This window comes from Podarcis muralis, chromosome 1 (assembly GCF_964188315.1).
Source record: "Podarcis muralis chromosome 1, rPodMur119.hap1.1, whole genome shotgun sequence".
Classification (NCBI taxonomy): Eukaryota; Metazoa; Chordata; class Lepidosauria; order Squamata; family Lacertidae; genus Podarcis; species Podarcis muralis.
The window spans coordinates 12825984-12849268 of NC_135655.1; the positions used below are offsets into that span (position 1 = coordinate 12825984).

A 23285-nucleotide genomic window follows, 5' to 3' on the forward strand; every position below is an offset into this window, starting at 1 on the left:
GGTCATAATGGTGTCGGAAGCCTGCAGCCAATAGAAGGAATGATGTGCTCGCCACAATATACTGAGGTTCTACGAAAGAGAGTTATTGCAGAGCTGGAAAAAAACGTATCCTGATGGTACTGGGATATTGCAGCAGGACCTAGCCCCCTGTTACACATTGAAAGTGGTGAAGAAATTCATGACAGAGCAGCAAATACAGGTACTTGATTGGCCAGGGAATTCCCCGGGCGTAAATCCCATTGAGAACTTGTGGGCTATATGCAAAAGTCGCCTCCGTGCTGTAGACTGTACGACTATGGAGAAGCTCATTCAGGCGCTGATTCAAGTGTGGTACAGGGATCCGAAAATCAACAGTGACTGTTTGAAACTAGTAGGCTCCATGCCAAACCGTGTTCAAATGCTGCTTAAAAATAGTGGAGGTCATGTCCGCTACTAATGTGAGTTTTCTACACGTATATGTGAGTTTCGTACAATAAACTACACTGTTTGTTTCAAATAATTTGCACAAGGGTGTATAATAAGCCTGCCCTGTGTAAGAGGACCTTGGTCTTGCATCCTCGCACCTCACAACTGGAGTGTGCATTGTGTTCCATAAGTCACCACAACCTATATTTATAGGAGACCTGCTCTGCTCCAGAGGAAGAACTGAGGGGGGAAGAGACTTTCTGCAGGCAATGGCTTTTCCACCTGCCTTGCCGCAACCTCCATCCCCAAGAGCCTTTCCCAGACCGTGACTGTGAGAACAGCAAAAGCAGCTGGGAAGAGAGGAGTTCAGGGATAGTTTTTAAAAACTGAGTTGTGTGTCCTTGTTTCTCAGTTTGACCCTTTTACATGGTTTTGTGCGTTTGCTGTTATTTTATGCATTGCGATTTGCTGTTATTTTATTGATTATAGATTAGTAATTCTTTATTGGAATTGATAAGTGTAAACCGTTAAATTATTATCTGCTGGTGTTTAATTTTACCGTTTACTATTGGATTATTGGATAGTGCTTTATCTGATATAAATTTCTTATTTTAAAGTTATTGTGACTTTTTTATGTACTATAGGATCTGATTGTTACTATTAATGTTTGATGTTTTATTATTATTTATTCGTGTGTTGGAAGCCGCCCAGAGTGCCTGAGGCAACCTGGGGTGGGGTATAAATAAAAATATTACCATTATATATTATTATATATATAGGCCATCTGCATATTCCTGCATTGCAGGGGGTTGGACTAGATAACTCTGGGGGTCCCTTCCAGCTCTACAATTCTATGTTTGTAACACAGATTAGGATGTCTACTCTGCACAATGTCAGAAATAGGCCCTTAGTGTGGCCGCACTGAACTTCTTCCACTTATCAGACAGGTCTGGTTTTTATTGTCTTTTTTTGTGCCAGCTGAAGGCCTTCCTCTTTCCGCAAGCCTTCTAAGTGGAGGTTTTCATCCCAATTGGTATTTATATTTATTTGGAATCGCTTTCTATGTGCAATTGTTTAAATTGCTTTTATATAAGCAATTGTTTCAACTGTCTTTACGTAACCAGCTGTTCTGTTTGTGGTTTTTATCGTATCGTGAAATTGCTTTGAGATGCTTCATAGGAAGCGATTAATTCGGGGGGGGGGGGGGATACTTCTGCTCCAAGAAAGTGTCCTTAGGTACCATACTAATATGCCAGTTGTCTTCAGCTTGTCAAGCGCTGTGATTCACCTGAAACGTGAAGCTGCTGACAGGAGGCCTGCTTCTCAGAACCCATTAACCTGGGGATAGGGCCTAGTATTACAGCAGCTGACCACATGCAAACAGAACAGGAGGAGGCTCTGTCTCCTCAGAAAACAAAATGCTGTCAGCAGCACTGCTGAGGCCAGGGCTCCACTCCACTTTGGGGCAAAAGGCTAAGACGTTGGATAATGCGAGTTGGTGTGGCTGAAATGCCTTTACTAGCATGCAACAGCAAAAGGTTGATGCTAGACTGGGGACTCAGCTATACAGCTGCAAATAAAACATTTTAAGTGCACTATACAAATGTGACACTAGATGGCAACAGTGAGCTATGGCAAATTCAATGTATTTTTCAAAACTTTTTTTTTTAAAAAAAACACAAGCGTTTTCACAGCATTTTTTAAATACGTGTGCAGATTCCACCTGGCTTTCGGCATCATTCTTGCCCTCCGGTTACAATATTCCTCTTCAGTTTCATCGTAGCAACTATTGCAGTCTTCTGCCATTTATTTCCTCTCATTGGTTCCAGAAACACAGCCACCAAATTGAGAAACGGACATTATCCCATATGAAACTGTCTGGTGGCCAAGTTCTTTGTCGAAGGCTTAGCTCTAACTATCCCTATCATCAGAAGTCAATTGGGTGGCCACCAGGTTGAAGCCCATATTGGTATAGTGGCACAGCATCGGGGGAATTACCACATTTTGTTTATTTTAGAATAGGATAGTATAGTTGGAAGGGAACCTGTGGGTCATCTGGTCCAGCCCCCTTAAATGGTCTGTAGGCACCAAGGAAGAACTGTTTTCCTGGGCTTTTGATAGTTTTTTGTTTTGTTTTACTGTCTTGTTTTTAATGCCTGTTTTTTGTTGTTTTTGTTTAACTATACTTGTTGTTTTGTTATTGTTTGTTTGCAATAAAATTTTAAGTGGTATAATAAGCCATTGTGAGAACCAAAGATTGAAAGGCAGGAGACATTTAAATAAATAAACCAACCGACTCCTTGCCACTTTCTTGCCAATTTATTTTTAAAAAGATCTTTACCTCAATAGGTAAAGATTTTGTATTTTGAAACTTTTTCATATTCTCCCAGTGTGCTACCCTTGCCGTTGTGGCGGCACAGGGTTGCCATTCTGTGACTGGACTTAAGTTACTTGTTGAACGGTTCATTTATCCAGTCTGTATAATGTTTACGTTGTTAAGACAGAGTTGTACATTTATCCACTCCATGTTTACAGTATCTCCAGGCTTTGTCTTGCACATGGCACCTTAGTATGTTTGTTGTTTGAATGGTTACAAGTCTAACTCTATTCTAGCTATTATTCTAGTAAATTTGGTTTTATACTTTTAAGCCAGTTTGTGGTGTTGTTGTTTTGTTGTATTATTATTACTGTCACCACATTTGATACTTTGGATAAAAATGTGGCCTGCTATACAAAGAGCCATGTTCCTCATCAAAGTATGTCTATGGCCCCCACTTTTACCTCAGGCCCTGTGTACTGCTGGCCTGTCAGGTCCCTCAGGAAGTTGTCGATGAAGGAAAGTTGTCCTTGGGCTTAAAAATACCCCCTTTATGTATCTGTTTTATTTATAAAAGTATTTACATACTACCCTCCCATGAAACATCAGGTCAGTGTACACCAATATAAGCACATTTAAAAAGTAGTAATCCTCACCCCCAAAAAACATTTAAATGACTGGCTGCTCAAGAATTAAAAAGTCTTCAAGACATTAACCAGGCCTTTGGTTCATTTGACTGACATCCTATGCCCTTTTAAAATGTGTTTTTTTATGTGTGTGTGTGGGGGGGATATTGTGATGTTTTTATTTTTACAATTTATCTTGTGGTTTTATATCTTGATTTCATTCTGCGAACCGCCCTGAGGACCACCCCCTCCCCCAGGTATAGGACGGTATAAAATTCAATAAATAAATTATAATAAAAAGACTCCCGACAACCCAATGTGATACACACACACACACACACACACACACAGAGAGAGAGAGAGAGAGAGAGAGAGAGAGAGATATTGCACCCTATTCTGAGAGGCTTTCTGCATTCTTACAGAAACTGAAGAACACACACAAAAAGGGCTTCAATAATTCAATGCCTCAAAGGCCGCATCCCCTCAAATTTAACTTCCACTAAAAAAAAAACCCTGAAGGTTGGATCCAGAGACAGATGAGTGGGTGTTAGTTTGCATGATGGGGGTTTCTTGGCTCACTGTTGGAGAAATGTGTGGTGCAGCAATGGAGTGGAGAGGCGCTGCAGTGGGGTTGAAAAAATTGTGAAAATTTGACAGGGCTACCTTGGTCTAGCAGAAATGCCTTTCAGTTTGCCCAATATATCACCGGATCTAGACCACTGTCCTAAAATTACACGAGCGATGGTCAGTTTAATACCTCCCCCAAGATCCATGCCTTGATCTGAAGTGTAATTTTACAGCTGTGCATTACCTGACTCATTTTTTCTTTTTTGGATTGCGTTGCAAAATGCATTGTTTCAAGATCTTCCTTCCTGGCGAGCTTTCTTTTGAGGTTGAACTGTACTTTGTACGGCTCGGAATACTGCAGAATCTTGAGTGCATCTTCATATTTGATATTATCGAAAAATATCGTGGCACTTAGAAGCTGGTCACCTGTGAAAAGAGGCAGCAGTAACTAATTGGGTGTCAAAAGATCGGGCTCGTTAATTCGATGCCTTGTTTATGCAAAGACATCTATCAACAACAGCAAACACCCCACCCACCCACCCACGTGGGCCATAGCTGTCAACTTTTCTCTTTTCTTGCAAGGAATCCTATTCAGAATAAGGGAATTTCCCTTAAAAAAAGGGAAACGTTGACAGCTATGATGTGGCCATTTCTAAATCCGTTGAAAAGGAGCCTGTTGTACCATTAAAAAACGCATATTCTACTGTCTTGATTCAACAACCTGCTCATGAAAATATTTACACAGAATATCTCCCAGAAATAAATGCTAGTATTGACATCTTGCATAGAATTTGCAGTTACAGTAATTCTGCATGGACACCGGAGCTCTCCTTGCTGCAAGAAATCAGGTCATATGATGAAAATAACAAGCATCCCAAACTTGTGCATGCAGAATTGTGGCCAAGCTGGTTTTCAGAGAGATCTTCAGATAATCCTGCAGAGAAAGCACTTTATGCATGCATTCACAAAACCAGGTTGCAAGTGACCATCAAACAGGTTGTTGTCTCGTGTGTGTGAGGATCACCCTGGAGTACAAAACTGCTGTATCTGATCATTTGAATTGTCCCTTAGGTTGTGTGAGCATTCATGAGCAGGATTTTATTTGTACAGTTGTTTTTTTACAGATTCTAAGCCCTCCAGCTACAGCTGGCTATCCGTCAAGATAATTTTAGATCACAGCCAATTGACTAAGACTGCAGTCCTATACCAGCTTGCCTGGGAGTAAGGCCTATTAAATTCAATAAGGCTTACTTCTAAGTAGACATTTATAGGATTGCACTGTAAGTAGGTTGGTCCCGGCTCTTCTACTGTTATTTGTTCAGTCATTTGTTTAAAAAAGAGAAAGCCCACTGTCTCCTCCTCTATAGATTGTCCAATGTGCTTTTAAAAAAAAGTTTGCATAAATTTGACCAACATTTTAATTAACTTTTTAATTAGGTTAATAATAATAATAATTTATTTATACCCCGCCCATCTGGCCAGGTTTCACTTTCATAGCTAATTTTACTAAAATAAATGTGACATAAGACTTTACTGTACCTTCTCTCAGACTGAATAACTTTGATGCTGGGGACTCTTTGAGCACTTGCTTCACAAATAATCCTTCAGTTCCTCCACCAGCCACACTAAATCCACTTGCACCAGATTCGACTTCCGTTTGTAAGGTAACCTCCATAGATTCCTAGTCGGACCAAAAAGTACATTATCAAAACTCATTTCTAGTACTGTATGTTGAAGACGTCAAGCCATTCCTGTCATAACATGTAAACATCAGCTGAAGGGTGGTTGCATCGAAGGCGCACTTCTGCGCATTGTGTAGATTTACAAAAGCTTCTAGAATGTTCTAGCCCCTGAAAGGCTAAAAAGTTTCCTTATCCAGGTTTTAAACCAAAACAGAGCACTAACTGCGCCTCAAGTCAGTAGTCTCTCATCCAGAGACAGTAGCACCACTATTGCAATGCTTTGAATATTATTAAATCCGGCTCCTTTTGAAAAACGAATGTTCACTTAGGTGTACAACGGGTATAATCAATATCATTCTTCGCAGCTCCAGCCACCTGCATATCCTGTTTCGTTTCACAGGTGTGGCTGCTCTACAGCAAATTAATTGAACCCCAAGGTAACTTGGGTAAACAGTCTGATTGATTGTGAAAAATCTACGTGGAGATCTTCCCACACAATTTGGTTTCAGCGTGACATTACACTGAATAGCCGAAACCCTTGGCATCCAGAAAGCAGCAAACTACACTGACAACTGTGGAACTGCTGGGCTTATTTGCACATACTCAGAGTCAACATAAAGGTTTTCCGGGTAGAGTGTTTTCCAGTTTCAGATGACTTCCAAGGGGGAAAGTGGCCATGTCTCTTCCCATCCCATTACAAGCAACACCAAAATAAACTAAGCAGAAAAGAAAACATTGTAGAATAAATAATGCAAATATTGGTTGCAGAATCCATCAGTGCTTGGATGTCCTGGACATAGATATTTAATTATTATTCTTAGCATGGAGTACAACAGAGCCCTGGATATGTATATGTAGAATCTTCAGCGCTGTGACAAGTGAGAATCTGTGGGTGGGGACTTTGGTCTATCACAAGCTCCCTTGAAAGACTGGGGAAACATTTCAGAAAGCTTATAGGCTGGTTCACACAGGCAGTGAGGCTTGAATGCATATCTCAGGCATGCACCCACATGCGCCCACACCATGTGTAGACCGAGTTGTGTGAGTGTGTACCTATCTGCAGGGATCTGTACATGCATATTTTCCAAACATACAACTTACACACACCCAAGACTTGTATGGACTGGCCCTCTGTGGCTTCGCAAACTGGAACCAGTTTGGGAAGTATTCTTTGGCAAGTAACAGTTAATGCTTGTATTTGTAAATCTGTGGTTGCATTCCCTTCCAGGGACAGGTATCAATGAGAAGATCATTCAGTTTGAAGAGCTCCGAAACAATGCTCTTCTGTACAGAAGGGCGTACCTGGTGTTTATCAGACACCTTAAGCTCACCTGTGAATCACTCATTTTGATAGAAGAATCCCGTCTTTGTCTGTTCTCTATATCTTGCTGAAGCTGCAAACACAGGTGTAATTTTTAAGTTAGCTAAAATGGATTTGCACAGATCATGCCAAACTTCTCACACATCTGTCATTCTGTAGTCTCACTAGCTCTTTTTCTGTGGTGGGAGTGGCACTGCAGTTAACAATAGCTGGACAATTCATTTCAAGGGTTCTGAAATATGAGATAATCAGTTATCTGCACACAATTATCACCTCTATTCAGACTTCAAAGGTATATATGTATGTGTGTGTACACACCCACACACAGGGACCAGGGAAAAAACCTATTTATTCACATTTATATACTGCATTTCATTCAAGGATCATAAGATCATAAGAACACAAAAATACATAACATAATAGACAGAAAACAGTAAGTTTAGTTTAAAAGGCCCTACATTGTTTAATTAGCCAAAGATTTGGGTGGGTGAAGAGGCACATGGTGCCTAAAGATATGCAATGAAGGTGTAATTAAGCAGTATATGAATTGTCCAAAATAAATAGTACATAAAATGCAAATAAACTATAGGGCCATTTTGTCACCAGGCAAATACACTTTTATTTGCTCAGATGTTCCAGCTGGCCATATATGCTTCGTTTCAATGGTTTTATCTAGGGCAGGGCCAAAGTACTCAGCCAAGTATTCAGCCAAGTGAGGGATGGCTTATCTTTATAATCATGGCGATTATAAAGCACCACCACTCTTTCCTTGCAGGGCTTAGCTGCCTTAATGGTCCATTGGCTTTCCCTCTAGAATTTGGGACAACACTATGTCATTATGTAGTGTCTTGCATGGGGCATTCTTTGGGGAAAGAACAGGTGGTTCTCCCCATAGCCAACAGATGCCAGTTTTGCCTTTAACTTCAAAGGGCTAAGGAAGCCATTGTCTCGATGGTCCAAAAGAACTGAGAATTTGACACTAGCGAAACAGTGAAAGACAAAATCCCATTGTGTCACGTCTTGCCTTTTTGTTAAAATATTCATCTTCTATGCAATACTCATAAACAGGAGAGGATCCTTGTGGTCTTGGTCGTATGTTTTCAGTTGTCACTTCGTCGACCTGTAGGAGTGGAACAACAACAGAATTTAGTATTGAATTGTAGAGTTGGAAAAGAACCCAATGCAGGAATCTCAACTGAAGCATCCATGACAGATGGCCATCCAACCTCTGCTTAAAACCCCCCCAATGAAGGGAGGCAGTCTCAAGGGAGCCCCTTCCACCATCAACAGGTACCCCCTATTCAATATTACTTGATGAAAAATGGACGCTGCCAATTTGAAGAGTTTAAATCAGGGCCAAGGATCTGGTGCATGGTAGGTTTTTGTCTAGCCTGCATTCCTTCCTTCCCAGTCTCGGTTTCTCCTCCTAGCCTCTACCCCCAAGGTCACTCTATTGTTCCTCTGACAGCCCACTGTGTTTCTGCAATGGGTGCTGAGGAATACGAGCCTCTTTCTTAGTGCCCAGCACAGAAGCCAGACATTTCCAGATAAGAGGTGGCAAAAGAGAGAGCTTACGGTATCCCTGCCCACTTTTGGCTGCAGCTCTGTCCACCCTTAGCTCTCTCCCTCCCCCGCATTTGCAACCTCCCCCCACTTTTCCTGATGGAATGTGGCCACTGGCTTAAAAAATGTTCCCCATCCCTAATTTAAGCAGAGGAAGCAGCAGAGGAAGGGAATCCTTTGAATTCATTGCATCACCTTCCCCACAGCAAAATCTGACAAAACTAAAAAAAGAATTAGATGTGTATCTGTAAAGGAGTGGCAGTAAAACCAGGATCAAAGGTGGTATGCCTGTGAATGACATTTCCTGGGGGCAAACAGTGGGAGAGGCCATATGCCTTCATACCAGGGCTGTGAGTTTTTAAGAGTCATTTGTTGGCCACTGACATAACGGTGGATTTTTCAGCAGATCCAGCAGGACTCTTCGGACATACCTAACTTCTTTTTTTTCCACAGCCAAAATTTTCAAATTGACTATGCAAACCATTATTTATTACATATAACTGGGGCTGCCGCTTCTGTTCGCCAACCCCACCTACTCACCAATCCCTTTGCCAAACCCCCACTTTCCTCACACCACTCCTCCTTTACAACTGACAAAAACCCCTTTATATTACACCTCATCCAACCCTTTGTCTATCCCTTCACAGCTCAACCCAAGCCCCTCACACTTTTAAACAGGTGTGCTGTATAATGCAGCACAGGTAAGATCCCATCAGCCATCTTCATTTGCCCAGAGGCAAATATGCGCCATGGGCTTTAGCCCTGAGTATTTTTAAGTACGGAGATATGAAAGGAACATTTCGTACAAAGATTACCATAATAAAAGACAAAAGTGGAAAGGACCTAACAGAAGCAGAAGACATCAAGAAGAGGTGGCAAGAATACACAGAGGAACTATACCAGAAAGAAATTGATGTCTCGTATACCCCAGGTAGTGTGGTTGCTGACCTTGAGCCAGACATCCTGGAAAGTGAAGTCAAATGGGCCTTAGAAAGCATTGCTAATAACAAGGCCAGTGGAAGTGATGATATTCCAGCTGAATTATTTAAAATTTTAAAAGATGATGCTGTTAAGGTGCTACACTCAATATGCCAGCAAATTTGGAAAACTCAGCAGTGGCCAGAAGATTGGAGAAGATCAGTCTACATCCCAATCCCAAAGAAGGGAAGTGCCAAAGAATGCTCCAACTACCGCACAATTGCACTTATTTCACACGCTAGCAAGGTTATGCTTAAAATTCTACAAGGCAGGCTTAAGCAGTATGTGGACCGAGAACTCCCAGAAGTGCAAGCTGGATTTAGAAGAGGCAGAGGAACCAGAGACCAAATTGCAAACATGCGCTGGATTATGGAGAAAGCTAGAGAGTTCCAGAAAGACATCTACTTCTGCTTCATTGACTATGCAAAAGCCTTTGACTGTGTGGACCACAGCAAACTATGGCAAGTTCTTAAAGAAATGGGAGTGCCTGATCACCTCATCTGTCTCCTGAGAAATCTCTATGTGGGACAAGAAGCTACAGTTAGAACTGGATATGGAACAACTGATTGGTTCAAAATTGGGAAAGGAGTACGACAAGGCTGTATATTGTCCCCCTGCTTATTTAACTTATATGCAGAATTCATCATGCGAAAGGCTGGGCTGGATGAATCCCAAGCCGGAATTAAGATCGCCGGAAGAAATATCAACAACCTCAGATATGCAGATGACACAACCTTGATGGCAGAAAGTGAGGAGGAATTAAAGAACCTTTTAATGAGGGTGAAAGAGGAGAGCGCAAAATATGGTCTGAAGCTCAACATCAAAAAAACGAAGATCATGGCCACTGGTCCCATCACCTCCTGGCAAATAGAAGGGGAAGAAATGGAGGCAGTGAGAGATTTTATTTTCTTGGGCTCCATGATCACTGCAGATGGTGACAGCAGTCACGAAATTAAAAGACGCCTGCTCCTTGGGAGAAAGGCGATGGCAAATCTAGACAACATCTTAAAAAGTAGAGACATCACCTTACCAACAAAGGTCCGTATAGTTAAAGTCATGGTTTTCCCAGTAGTGATGTATGGAAGTGAGAGCTGGACCATAAAGAAGGCTGATCGCCGAAGAATTGATGCTTTTGAATTATGGTGCTGGAGGAAACTCTTGAGAGTCCCATGGACTGCAAGAAGATCAAACGCATCCATTCTTAAGGAAATCAGACCTGAGTGCTCACTGGAAGGACAGATCGTGAAGTTGAGGCTCCAATACTTTGGCCACCTCATGAGAAGAGAAGACTCCCTGGAAAAGACCCTGATGTTGGGAAAGATGGAGGGCACAAGGAGAAGGGGACGACAGAGGATGAGATGGTTGGATAGTGTTCTCGAAGCTACAAACATGAGCCTGACCAAACTGCGGGAGGTGGTGGAAGACAGGAGTGCCTGGCGTGCTCTGGTCCATGGGGTCACGAAGAGTCGGACACGACTAAACGACTAAACAACATTTTTAAGTACAAAAAGGGAGACGGGTGGCGCTGTGGGTTAAACCACAGAGCCTAGGGCTTGCCGATCAGAAGGTCGGCGGTTCAAATCCCTGCAACAGGGTGAGCTCCTGTTGCTCGGTCCCTGCTCCTGCCAACCTAGCAGTTCGAAAGCATGTCAAAGTGCAAGTAGATAAATAGGTACTGCTCCAGCCGGAAGGTAAACGGTGTTTCTGTGCACTGCTCTGGTTCACCAGAAGCGGGTTAGTCATGCTGGCCACATGACCCAGAAGCTGCACACCGGCTCCCTCGGCCAATAAAGCGAGATGAGCGCTGCAACCCCAGAGTCGGCCACGACTGGACCTAATGGTCAGGGGTCCCTTTACCTTTACTATTTTTAAGTACCAGGCAGTCACATCCCAATTTTTAGGTTTCTGCTCTGGGTTACATTTAATATGGACTGGAGACTTTCAAATAAAATTGCATTTTCTATTCTAGTTCTGGGCGTAAAAGGGAGTCAGTATGGTTTGTGAATTAAACTCAGGCTTTAGTTTGACTTCTTGATCTTCTTAGCTCTTGTCATAAAGGAAAAGATGCTGAGAAATCTCAGTGGTGGCTGCAAAACTGTTGGGTGTTACTCACAGAGTCATCTTCTGCATCAGCCTCGCCGTCAGCCTCAGTGTCTTCTGGTCTGAGTTGTCTCCCCGAAGCTGGAATGATCAAACAAGCCATCAAACAATTGTCCCACCCACAGCAGTGAAAAACAAAGGTTATTAACCTCATGATAGATATGGAATTGAAATATGCCCCAAAACCAAAGCAACATGGTCCTGATCCACCTGTGGGCACCATGGGCAACTACTCAAGCATAATACCAGGTGGCCCTCATACACTCGTTGAATGCAACATGTGAACACCCCCTTCTTTCTGAATGGTGCCTGCTTTTTAAAATAATAATCATAATCATAATCTTTTATTTATATCCTGCCCTCCCCGGCCAAAGTCAGGCTCAGGGCGGCTAACATCAGATATATAACATTGGTATAAAATCAAACAATAACTAAATTACCTCCTAAAAACAAGTCAAAATCAAATTAAAGTCTAATTAGATGGCTTTCCACATGGTTAGGGTTGGGAACAGTAAATGCTCAATTAAATTAAAAATTAAATGAACAATTAAAAAAATGAAGTCGAGAAATGTTGACTTTTCAGGTAGTTAACCCATTCACACCCGGCCAGACATAAACCCAAGATTGGACACTTCTGTGCTCCTGGGCAGCGTCAAGTGAGAACAGAGGAGAAAAATGACAGAACATCCCATCTGGAAAAGCTCACTTTAAATCCAGTTCCAGGGATTTACATCTCAAAGCAAATAGAGTCATTTGGGTCCACAGATAAGGATTTCTCTGAAGTGCAAAAGCCTGGGAGAATTTAGAGGGTTATGTCAATTTGTTATTTTTTTTATAAAAAAGGAATTCATAAAAAGCTTAATTAAAAAACCCCTAACTGCTGTACATAAAATGATATAACATACATATTTTTAGATGCCCTTTTTGTGTTGAGATTCGTAGAGACACCATTGATCCTTTGCTGAAGACGTTCACCGATCTTTCAGACAAGTCTAAACTTAATTCTCTCCTCTTAGGCAAAGATCATAAGACGACCTGGCTGGTAGCCAGATTCTGCACCCAAATTTGTAGGCACAGATCATCCTCTAGAATAAAATAGCTTGCTAGGAAAATGCTGAAGTTGCCCTTTGGGGCGCCTCAGGGTCAATTTTTTTACAGTAGCCCAAATCTCAGTTGTACAGGTGTCTGTATATATCTCAATTTTAACTCATGAGCTATTGCTGCAATCTGCTCCGATTGTATATTTTATCTTTATGAACACTGTTTTTATTGTTATGTGAGCTGGTCTTTAATGGTAATAAATTATCTATCTACATAAAATGATATAAAACAATTACCAATGACATACAAATAAATTTAACAAAATAAAAACAAATCTATGTAACTAGTTTATATGTGCTCCTGATAGGTTGGTTGAAACAAATGACTTCTTGCCGAAAAACAGTCAACGCAAGGAACGAAGAAAGAACATACAGCTTCCTGTATTGTACCAATGGTTTAGGTTGCTGCATTCTGGAAGACTCAAGGTATATACTTGTTGGAAAGTGAGAAAACAAATGGAAGGGACTGCCCATTTGGGGTTCTCTTGACTTGCTCTCTGAGAACCACTGACTGAAGCAAGCCTGCACACCTCGGGGAATGCAGCTCTCCAGCGTGGACATGTTGAACTTCTTTGCTGTTTCCCTGGGACTGCAAAATCAGGAGATTTGACACGGGTGGCGCTGTGGGTTAAACCACAGAGCCTAGGGCTTGCCAATCAGAAGGTCGGCGGTTCGAATCCCCATGATGAGGTGAGCTCCTGTTGCTCGGTCCCTGCTCCTGTCAACCTAGTAGTTCGAAAGCACGGCAAAGTGCAAGTAGATAAATAGGTACCACTCAGGCGGGAAGGTAAACGGTGTTTCCGTGCACTGCTCTGGTTCGCCAGAAGCGGCTTAGTCATGCTGGCCACATGACCTGGAAGCTGTACACCGGCTCCCTTGGCCAGTAAAGCAAGATGAGTACTGCAACCCCAGAGTCAGCCACGACTGGACCTAATGGTGAGGGATCCCTTTACCTTTATGCAAGACGGGGATGGGGAAGGTTACGTCCACATGTTTCTCTATCTGTTCCTAGCCACAACCCTGCTTTGACCCCTCCTTGAGCGATTTAGCCGTACTACTATAGGACCTTGATCACTGATGATGCTTTTTGCTTTCCTGGATGAAGGGCAGAGAGGCATGTGAGTGAAGAAGAAACTAGCCTGCTGTCCAAAGGTGAAACTCACATTTGTTGCTCAGCCCCACTTTTCCCTCTGCCCCTTCCACCAGCAGCATGTGGCCCCTGGGACGTTGCCCAGAACGGTTCCCTGTCTGCACCATAGCTCAAGATACAAGGCTGGTGTGCTCTGGCTGGATCACAAATGGCACGGATTTGAGCTACTGATGAAACATCACATGGGCTATCTACTCAGGGCCCAGCCATACTGTTGTTTAACGTGGATAGTAAGCTTCCTGACCTCTGGATTTTTTCATACTAGAGATACTATGAAAAGGACAGGGTATGAGAGAATATGGATTGAGAGAGGGGCAAATGTGGGAAGGCAGTGATTTGGAGGAGAAAGTAATATGGTCAACAGAGAGCTGGGAATCTTACAATCCACATGAAATGAACGGTATGGATGAATCTGTGGCATTTTCTTCCTGGTGAGTGGCTTTGCAGGACTGAATATGAATTGGTTTTCTCCATCAGCTGTTCTGTTCTGTGACTAAGCAGCCTCACACCACAAGGGGCTCAAAAACAGGCTTCCGGAAATCAGAACGAACCACACCACACATTGAGCATATCTCGCTTCTTTTCCTATACACAGAATTACACGTAAAAATTCTCACTCTGGTTAGTCACTTTTCAATGCAGCCAACATTTCCAGAGTTTTCACTCCTTACATAAATCTCTGACAATTGATGCTTTGTGTCAACCTCCTTCTGAGAGGCATTGATGGAATTTGTGGCTGTAACTATTTCCAGTAGCCACTGGACTGCTTTCAAAACAAGGGAATAGTTTTGAAAGAAGTCTGTAGGCGTTAAGACAGATCAGAAGAACATTTAAATATCATAAGACTATCACACACGCACACCCACCGATACACCCACACACACGGAGAGAGAGAGAGAGAGAGAGAGAGAGAGAGAGAGAGAGAGAGAGAGAGAGAAGACAAAAGAGGACGTGTGTATATGCAGTATTTAAATGTTATCTCTTATTTAGATTGGGGTTGGGCAACCTGTAGCCCTCCAGATTTTTTATTTTGGACTACAAATCCTATAATCTCTGACCATTTACAATGTTTTCTGGGGCTGATGGGAACTGGAGTCCAACAACATCTGCAGGGCCACTTTGCAGAACTGAATGGCGAGCGAGATGTATGAATGTATATAATTGCTTTCTTTTTCCCAAGTGCATCATCTGGGATGAGCAATCTTTGTCTCTCTGTCGGCTAAATGTGCTGTCTCTGTGGTACGAAGATTTCTCACTTGATGTCATCAACATCAATTTATTTCAATATCTTCTGCTTTCCCTGCAGAGTTCAGGGTCTTTAGCTCCAATTACAAATGGAAGTAGCAACCTAATACTATATTAAAATAGCACAAAATGCAACATTTTCATGAGCTCTTAGATCTTCAGTTAGCAAAGCAAACCGCAATGGACTTGCTTTCTGAGACTACAGTGCTCAAGAGACACCATTTAGAACATGTGATTCAGCTTATGCTAAACCATAATAAAAGCATTTTATAGTCTGGCAGCTAATTCAATGACCACCTCTCCCCATCAATCATAACCTCAGGCCCTTCTGTGTCCTTCCTCCATGACAGGTCCAGATGGTGACAATATAAGAACGAGTCTTTTTTGCAGTGGCTCCCCATTTGTGGCATGCTCTCCCCAAGGAGGCGTGTCTGGCGCCTTCATGATACATCTTTAGGAGCCAGACAAAAGCATTCCCCTTCAACCAGACCTTTGGCTGATTAACAGACTATGTCCTTTAAAATGTGTTCAATGGAAGGGATGGTGTAGTAATGGGTTTGTTTTGTTCTTGTTTTTATTATGTCCTTTGTGTTTTTATTTTATATATTTGTTTATGCTGTGAACCTCCTTGAGATCTTTGGAAGAAGAGCGGTATACAAATTTAATATAAATACATAAATACTATTTAAATGGGGGGGAATTGATGTTCTGTGTTGTAAGTTGGAAGTCTATGGCCCTTCAGATGTTCTGGGCTCAAAATTCCATCAGCCTTGGCCAGTATAGCTAATGGTCAAGGATGGTTGGAACTGCAGTACGGAAACATCTGCTGGGTCACAGGTCACTTCCACTCCCCATTTGTGGAAGACGGGGTGGTGGTGGGGTGGTGGTGGTGGTGGGGAAGCAGCACCGGTTTGTTTCTCCTTCCTCTCCCATTGGCAGGTATATGGCAACTTCTAATTGTGTTAAATCGAGGTGGGGCCACAATTGGTCTCCCAATCTCAAGGATGTTTAGACATGTGTGTGGAACCCGGATGAAACATCGAAGGCTGCAATCTTATGCCTGCCTTCCTACCTACTTGGGGGGAAAGTCCAATAAACTCAACAGGGCTTACTTGTGAGTAGATAGCTCTAGGATTGTGCCATAAGCAATTCCATGGGTACCCAAAAGAGCTTTGGCAAGTAAAGTTTCACAGAGGGGCTTCTGTGCATCCCTTAGCTGTTGCCCGATTTCACCAAAAGTGCAAATCAGCTTGACTTTGGAGGCTCAGTCGCCATACAGCAGGTGTGGGAAACATTTGGCTTTCCAGATGTTACTGAGATGAGACTCCCATCATTGCCAACCATTGAGGGGATAGTCCAGAAACATCTGGAGGGCCAAGGTTCCCCCCCCATCCTGTATAGATCACATTTTGCTATACAGTGGTACCTCAGGTTAAGTACTTAATTCGTTCCGGAGTTCCGTTCTTAACCTGAAACTGTTCTTAACCTGAAGCACCACTTTAGCTAATGGGGCCTCCTGCTGCCACCACGCTGCCGGAGCACGATTTCTGTTCTCATCCTGAAGCAAAGCTCTTAACCTGAAGCACTATTTCTGGGTAAGCGGAGTATGTAACCTGAAGCGTATGTAACCTGAAGCGTATGTAACCCGAGGTACCACTGTATAGTTATCCCTAGGAACAGGGGTGTGGAACCTCAATCCCAAAACCAAATGTGATCTTCCATGCTCTCTATCTGGCCATTGGGACTCTCACACAACCGCACCTATTTCCAGGCCACATCTCTTCACTGGCCCCAATCCATGCCCTCTCAAACATTTTACTAGAATTTGTCTTTGAGCAATGATAACGCTTGGGCTGAGGATGGAGAAGAGTGTATGTGAGTAGAGACCTCTGAATTTTGTGTGGCTGAATCACAGCCTTTTGTACAAGGGATACAGTCACATCCATTGTTCCACGCACTTTTGCCTCTGGCCCCACAAAAAGAAGGGAAGGTGGACCCCAGGCTGAAAAAATACTCCCTCTCCTGTTCTAGAAGCTGTGCAACTGTTGCTGGTAATTTGTTATTCAGAATTTGCTTCGCCTCTCTCCATCCTGCCACATTCCCAATGTATTAGCTGCACACTTGTGTCCATTGTTAACGGGGAAATGTCAAACAATTACTTATGACTGGATTTGTCCCATGAGGGAACTGATATCACACTTGGTCAAATGAAATCCTCACTAAAAAAAAGTGCTTTTTGAATGACTCATGGGTGTTCTGTTGAATGATCATTTCTATGCCAATGTATTCCATCTCTGAAGGCCAAACAAGAGATTGCTGACTAATAAATATGTCAATTAGATGTGGTTGATCATCTTATTCCCTATCCTTTAGCATGGGTGTGGGTGGAGCCTTATTGTTTCGGGACGAACCCCGTGGACCATATTTAACAACCTGCCAATCACATGACAGCATTATGTCATCACAGGATTGAAAAGGGGACAGGGATGTGCACACCTGCCAAATGTGCAGTTTAAAGCCTTTTGCAAAAGTGCTGTTTGAAGCATCTGCCCCCTTCTCCTTTACATGAAAGATGTATGTGGCTGTTTCAAACAGCACTTTTGAGAAGCGCTTTAAGACAGCCCTCGTGCTTCTGTTTCAGCTAGAGTCTAGTACAGGGGTGGAGGTGGGGCCTTTTCCTGCCCGACTAAAGTATCTCCTTGGATGCAACCTTCATGGGCGCCCACATGTGAATGCTGGGCCTGGCCAAAACACAGTGGGAATTCCCAGAGGTAAAAATGTGGGATGCAACCAATGGGCTACCCTTGTGCAAGAGGCCACATTCCAGCTACACAGAAGCCAGCGGTTTCTAGGTGCACACCCTCTTCATCCAAGCAAGAGACACTGTTACAGCTCAAGGACAGCTGGGTAAACACACTCAAAGGTCCCATCTGCCACAGCACATTTAAAGCAGTATCATGCCTCTTTAACCATTCAGGCCCTCCCCCAAAGAATCCTGGGAATTGTAGTCTCTGAGCGTTGTTAGGAGACCCCTATTCCCTTCACCCCCTTCATGGATCACTGCCTTGCCGTGGCAAAGGGGCTTGAAACTATGAACTATGCCGAGCAGGGCACCCAAGATGGACAGGTCATAGTGGAGAGTTTTGACCAAACGTGATCCACCTGGAGCAGGAACCAGCAAGCCACTCCAGTATCCCTGCCAAGAAAACTCTTGAGAGTCCCATGGACTGCAAGAAGATCCAACCTCTCCATTCTGAAGGAAATCAGCCCTGAGTGCTCACTGGAAGGACAGATCCTGAAGCTGAGGCTCCAATACTTTGGCCACCTAATGAGAAGAGAAGACTCCCTGGAAAAGACCCTGATGTTGGGAAAGATTGAGGGCACAAGGAAAAGGGGACGACAGAGGACGAGATGGTTGGACAGTGTTCTCCAAGCTACCAGCATGAGTTTGACCAAACTGCGGGAGGCAGTGGAAGACAGGAGTGCCTGGCGTACACTGATCCATGGGGTCACAAGGAGTCGGACATGACTAAATGACTAAACAACAACATTCCCTTCACAAAGCTACAATTCTCAGAGTTCCCTGAGAAGGAGTACGGATTGTTAAAGCACTCTGGAAATTATAGCTCTGTGCATTTTTGCACATTCAACTGTATTTTGGCACCTTAAAGATGTAACAAACTACATTATGGCACAAGATTTTCACGGAACAGTGTTTATGAAAGCTTAAGGCTTTGGTCTCCCTCCCATGTCCATTCCTCCCTGTCCTAAGAGGTGCCTTTTATTTTAGACCAGACCAACAGTTTGTTATTAGCCACGCTGAGAGGAACTCTGACAAGATCAGAGAAATCAGGCGGTTGGGGGAGTTATGTACTTCTGTAAGTTTAGAAGTTGTCACGAGTCTGTTGGTTTTATTGGTGATGTTTCTAGAGAAGAAACATCTAGCCTCTGTGTAAAAATCACCATAAATGGCATGACTGCTTGCAAAAAAACAAAACGAAAACCCTGACACTTGCTTGGCAATGAGAACCAGGCATTTAATAAGGAAGCTTGGAGACAAGGTATTTATGGGAATCATGAGTTTAGACAATTGGTAGAATCAGCCCTTTAATTTATAGAGAAAAGGAGCTACCAGAGTTCAAATCTGTCCTTGAATAGAAATAAAAGTCCTATTTGTCTGGAAAACTCTCTCTGGTGCTGTGTGTGTGTGTTCTCTGTAGTGACTCAATGCTGACAGAAGCACACTTTGCAATTGCTCATGAGCAGATGGGGTTGCAAGCTGACCTGAAAAAAATCACCTTGGCCTAGCCTTGTGACCCGCAGAAATTGAAAGAGGAAGCTTTGTACTGCATGGAGAGGTGCTTCCAGCTGCATCCCTCATGGCCTGCTTATTTAGGTGCTGATGGGTGGCGCTGTGGGTTAAACCACAGAGCCTAGGACTTGCCGATATAATGAACTTTTGCATGTTTTATGCATGAATATATACAGTTATATGCACACACTTTACCCTAGTACAGTGGTACCTCGGGTTACATATGCTTCAGGTTACAGACTCTGCTAACTCAGAAATAGTACGTCGGGTTAAGAACTTTGCTTCAGGATGAGAACAGAAATCGCACAGCAGCGGCAGCGGGAGGCCCCATTAGCTAAAGTGGTGCTTCAGGTTAAGAACAGTTTCAGGTTAAGAACGGACCTCCAGAACGAATTAAGTTCTTAACCCAAGATACCACTGTACAGTGGTACCTTGGTTTAAGAACAGCTTAGTTTATGAACAACTTGGATTAAAAACCCTGCAAACCTGGAAGTAGGTGTTTTGGTTTGTGAACTTTGCCTTGGAAGCAGAACATGTTCTGCTTCCTGTCGAGTGTGTTCCATTTGTAAATTGAGTCCCCCGCTGCTATGGGAAAGCACACCTTGGTTTAAGAACGCTTTGGTTTAAGAATGGACTTCCGAAACGGATTAAGTTTGTAAACCAAGGTACCACTAAGTGCTGTTGCACTCAGGCCCTAAATGCGGGCTTCCCACAGGCATCTGGCTGGCCCCCGTAAGAAGAGGATGTTGGGGAAACAAATATCAGAACTGGAGAGAGAGCTGTTGGAATGTAATGTAAAATTGTTGTCTCAAATGTTTAAGATATTATTGGAATTGGAGACAAAGGATGAGAAAGTAAAATCCTCAATGATACACTGGACAATAGATATTGTCCATAATATACCGTATTTTTTGCCCTATAGGACGCACTTTTCCCCCTCCAAAAATGAAGGGGCAATCTGGGTGCGTCCTATGGGGCGAATGCAGGCTTTCGCTGAAGCTTGGAGAGCGAGAGGGGTCGGTGCGCACCGACCCCTCTCGCTCTCCAGGCTTCAGGAAGACATCCACAGCCTAGGCAGCCCTGCAGGAGTTCCCGCAGGGCTGTCTAGGCTGTGGATAGCAGCCTGCTTCCCAGAGCGCCGGGCAGCCTGAAGCAGACATCGGCCAGCCCCACAAGCTTGGGGGACAGCAGAGAGGTGCAGCGCCGCCATCCCGCTGTTCCTCGACCTGGTTCGGTTTCCCCGACCTGGTTTTGGGGGGAAATAAAGGGAAAAAAATCCCCCTTTATTTCTCCCAAAAAAAACTAGGTGCGTCCTATGGGACGGAGTGTCCTATGGGACGAAAAATACGGTAGATATGGAGGCATGGGAACGATTGTGGAATATGGATATAAAATTTACAGCATGTTACGGTCTAAGAGAAAATTATATGAAAATGATATATCGATGGTACCTAACACTGAGTAAATTGGCAAAAATGTATAAATCCAAACCAATTACCGTAAGTGTTGGAAATGTAAAGAGAAAGAAGGTTCTTTTTATCACATGTGGTGGTCTTGTACTAAGGTTAAAGCTTACTGGGAAATGGTATATAATGAATGGAAAAAGATGTTTAAAAATAAAGTTTGTAAAAAAACAACAACAACCCAGAAGCTTTCCTTTTGGGAATTATAGGGACGGACCTACCCAAACTGTATAGAAATTTATTCATGTATGCGACTACAGTGGCAAGAATGTTACTTGCCCCAAAATGGAAAGAAGTCCCAGCAAAAGAAGAATGGATACAAAAACTTATGGAATATGGAGAAATGGCGAAACTTACCCAAAAAATACGAAATCAAGATAACAAACTTTTTGTAAAAGAATGGAAATGGTTTATGAACTATTTACAAGCAATCTGTAAACAGATCAAGAACATTGGCAGCATTATTGTAATAGCCTGCAGTTTTAAAAGAGTATATATTTAAAGAAGATGAATAAATGAGCAAATTAAGCTAATTTGGAAATGCAGAAAATATTAAAAATAAATTTAAGGAACCGCAGAAAGAGGGGGAAGGAAGTCGAGTTTTGAAATGTTAAAATGATTATAAAATTATTGAAATGTATAAAACTGAAAATCATAAATGAAATATAAAAAATGATGAAGAGGATGCTGCAGGATTAGATGGGACCATGGCCTGATCCAGCAGAGAACTTCATATGCTCTTATTTTAGTTTATGAATCTCATTCATAGTCTGCGATTGAATTCTGAGTTTTGGCTTCTGTAGTTACACAAATCATTGGCAGAATGTCTGAAAGCGAGTTTTGACATTTTCCGAGGCATGTTCCTAAGCAAGCTGGGCCAGAGGTGCTTTTGCTGAAACATGTGATGCAGGAAAACAAACAAACAGAAAACATTCTTTATGTTCCAGAAATGTTCAACAACAGTCAGTCATGTTGCCCAGAGTGAACTAATCATATTCAAGTGACCAAGAAGAACATTTAGGGATTGTGAGATATAATCTCATCAGCGATGAAAACACATTTAACATTTGCCCAAGACCAGTGGTTTCTGAACTTTTGGGGGCCACTGCCACCTTGGTTGCATATATCCCCCCCCCAGTGCCCCCTGTTGTTGTTCTTTAGTCATTTAGTCGTGTCCGACTCTTTGTGACCCCATAGACCAGAGCACGCCAGGCACTTCTGTCTTCCACTGCCTCCCGCAGTTTGGTCAAACTCATGCTGGTAGCTTCGAGAACACTGTCCCACCATCTCGTCCTCTGCCATCCCCTTCTCCTTGTGATGTTTCCCAACATCAGGGTCTTTTCCAGGGAGTCTTCTCTTCTCATGAGGTGGCCAAAATATTGGAGCCTCAGCTTCAGGATCTGTCCTTCCAGTGAGCACTCAGGGCTGATTTCCCTAAGAATGGATAGGTTTGATCTCCTTGCAGTCCATGGGACCGAGTCTCCTCCAGCACCATAATTCAAAAGCATAAATTCTTTGGCGATCAGCCTTCTTTATGGTCCAGCTCTCACTTCCATACATCACTACTGGGAAAACCATAGTTTTTACTATACGGACCTTGATGGCAGTGCCCCCTACCCTGCTCTATAAAAAAGCATGACTCAGAATAGTGGTTTGCCTGACACACTAAGGAAGATAATAACAAAATAAAATTCAAAACAGCCACAATTAATTGCACATTTATCCAAAATCCAATTAAAACTATTTACAGGCAGCAGTCATTTTGCAAGGGGTTCTTTGCCAGGGAAGGCAGTGTGATGACCACATGCACTTCCTTGTGGCAGAGAGTTCCAGAGATAAATTGCTACTACAGAGAGCTCTATCTGCCAAATATTGAGTTGCTACCTATTAAATCAAGCTTTCATCGCAACATCCAAACCACAAAACTGTGATTTTGCTGTGGGCATAGGAAGGGGGGAAAAGATAGAGCTCTTGAAGCCTGATTTTGTTCCTTCTCTAACATACCCTCCAACATTTCTCCAATGAAAATAGGGACGTCCCATTCCATAATGATAGTTTTACTATTTATACCCCACATATCTTACTGGGTTGCCCCAGTCACTCTGGGCAGCTTCCGACATATATAAAAACATAATAAAACATTAAACATTTAAAAAAGCCTTGCCTATATAGGATTGCCTTCAGACGGCTCAGGGGTCAGATAACTCCACATCCTCCAACATTTCTCCAATGAAAATAGGGACGTCCTAAGCAAAAGCGGTGCTTTTGAATTATGGTGCTGGAGGAGACTCTTGAGAGTCCCATGGACTGCAAGAAGATCAAACCTCTCCATTCTTAAGGAAATCAGCCCTGAGTGCTCACTGGAAGGACAGATCCTGAAGCTGAGGCTCCAATACTTTGGCCACCTCATGAGAAGAGAAGACTCCCTGGAAAAGACCCTGATGTTGGGAAAGATG

At 42.9% G+C, this 23285-nt stretch overlaps 1 protein-coding gene across 4 annotated transcripts in view; it reads right to left on the reverse strand.

The window, feature by feature from the left end:
* Positions 1 to 23285, reverse strand: part of AHNAK2 (AHNAK nucleoprotein 2) — a 74431-nt gene that overhangs the window by 23402 nt on the left and 27744 nt on the right. For all 4 annotated transcript variants that reach the window (XM_077923509.1, XM_077923497.1, XM_077923503.1 and 1 more), the window contains exons 2-6: positions 11573 to 11640; positions 7943 to 8038; positions 6929 to 6991; positions 5455 to 5596; positions 4160 to 4341 (exon numbers count right to left, since the gene is read on the reverse strand). In XM_077923509.1, coding sequence (XP_077779635.1) covers positions 4160 to 4341; positions 5455 to 5596; positions 6929 to 6943 — 339 coding nt within the window. In that variant the 5' untranslated portion in view covers positions 6944 to 6991; positions 7943 to 8038; positions 11573 to 11640. The remainder of the gene's footprint in view (positions 1 to 4159; positions 4342 to 5454; positions 5597 to 6928; positions 6992 to 7942; positions 8039 to 11572; positions 11641 to 23285) is intronic.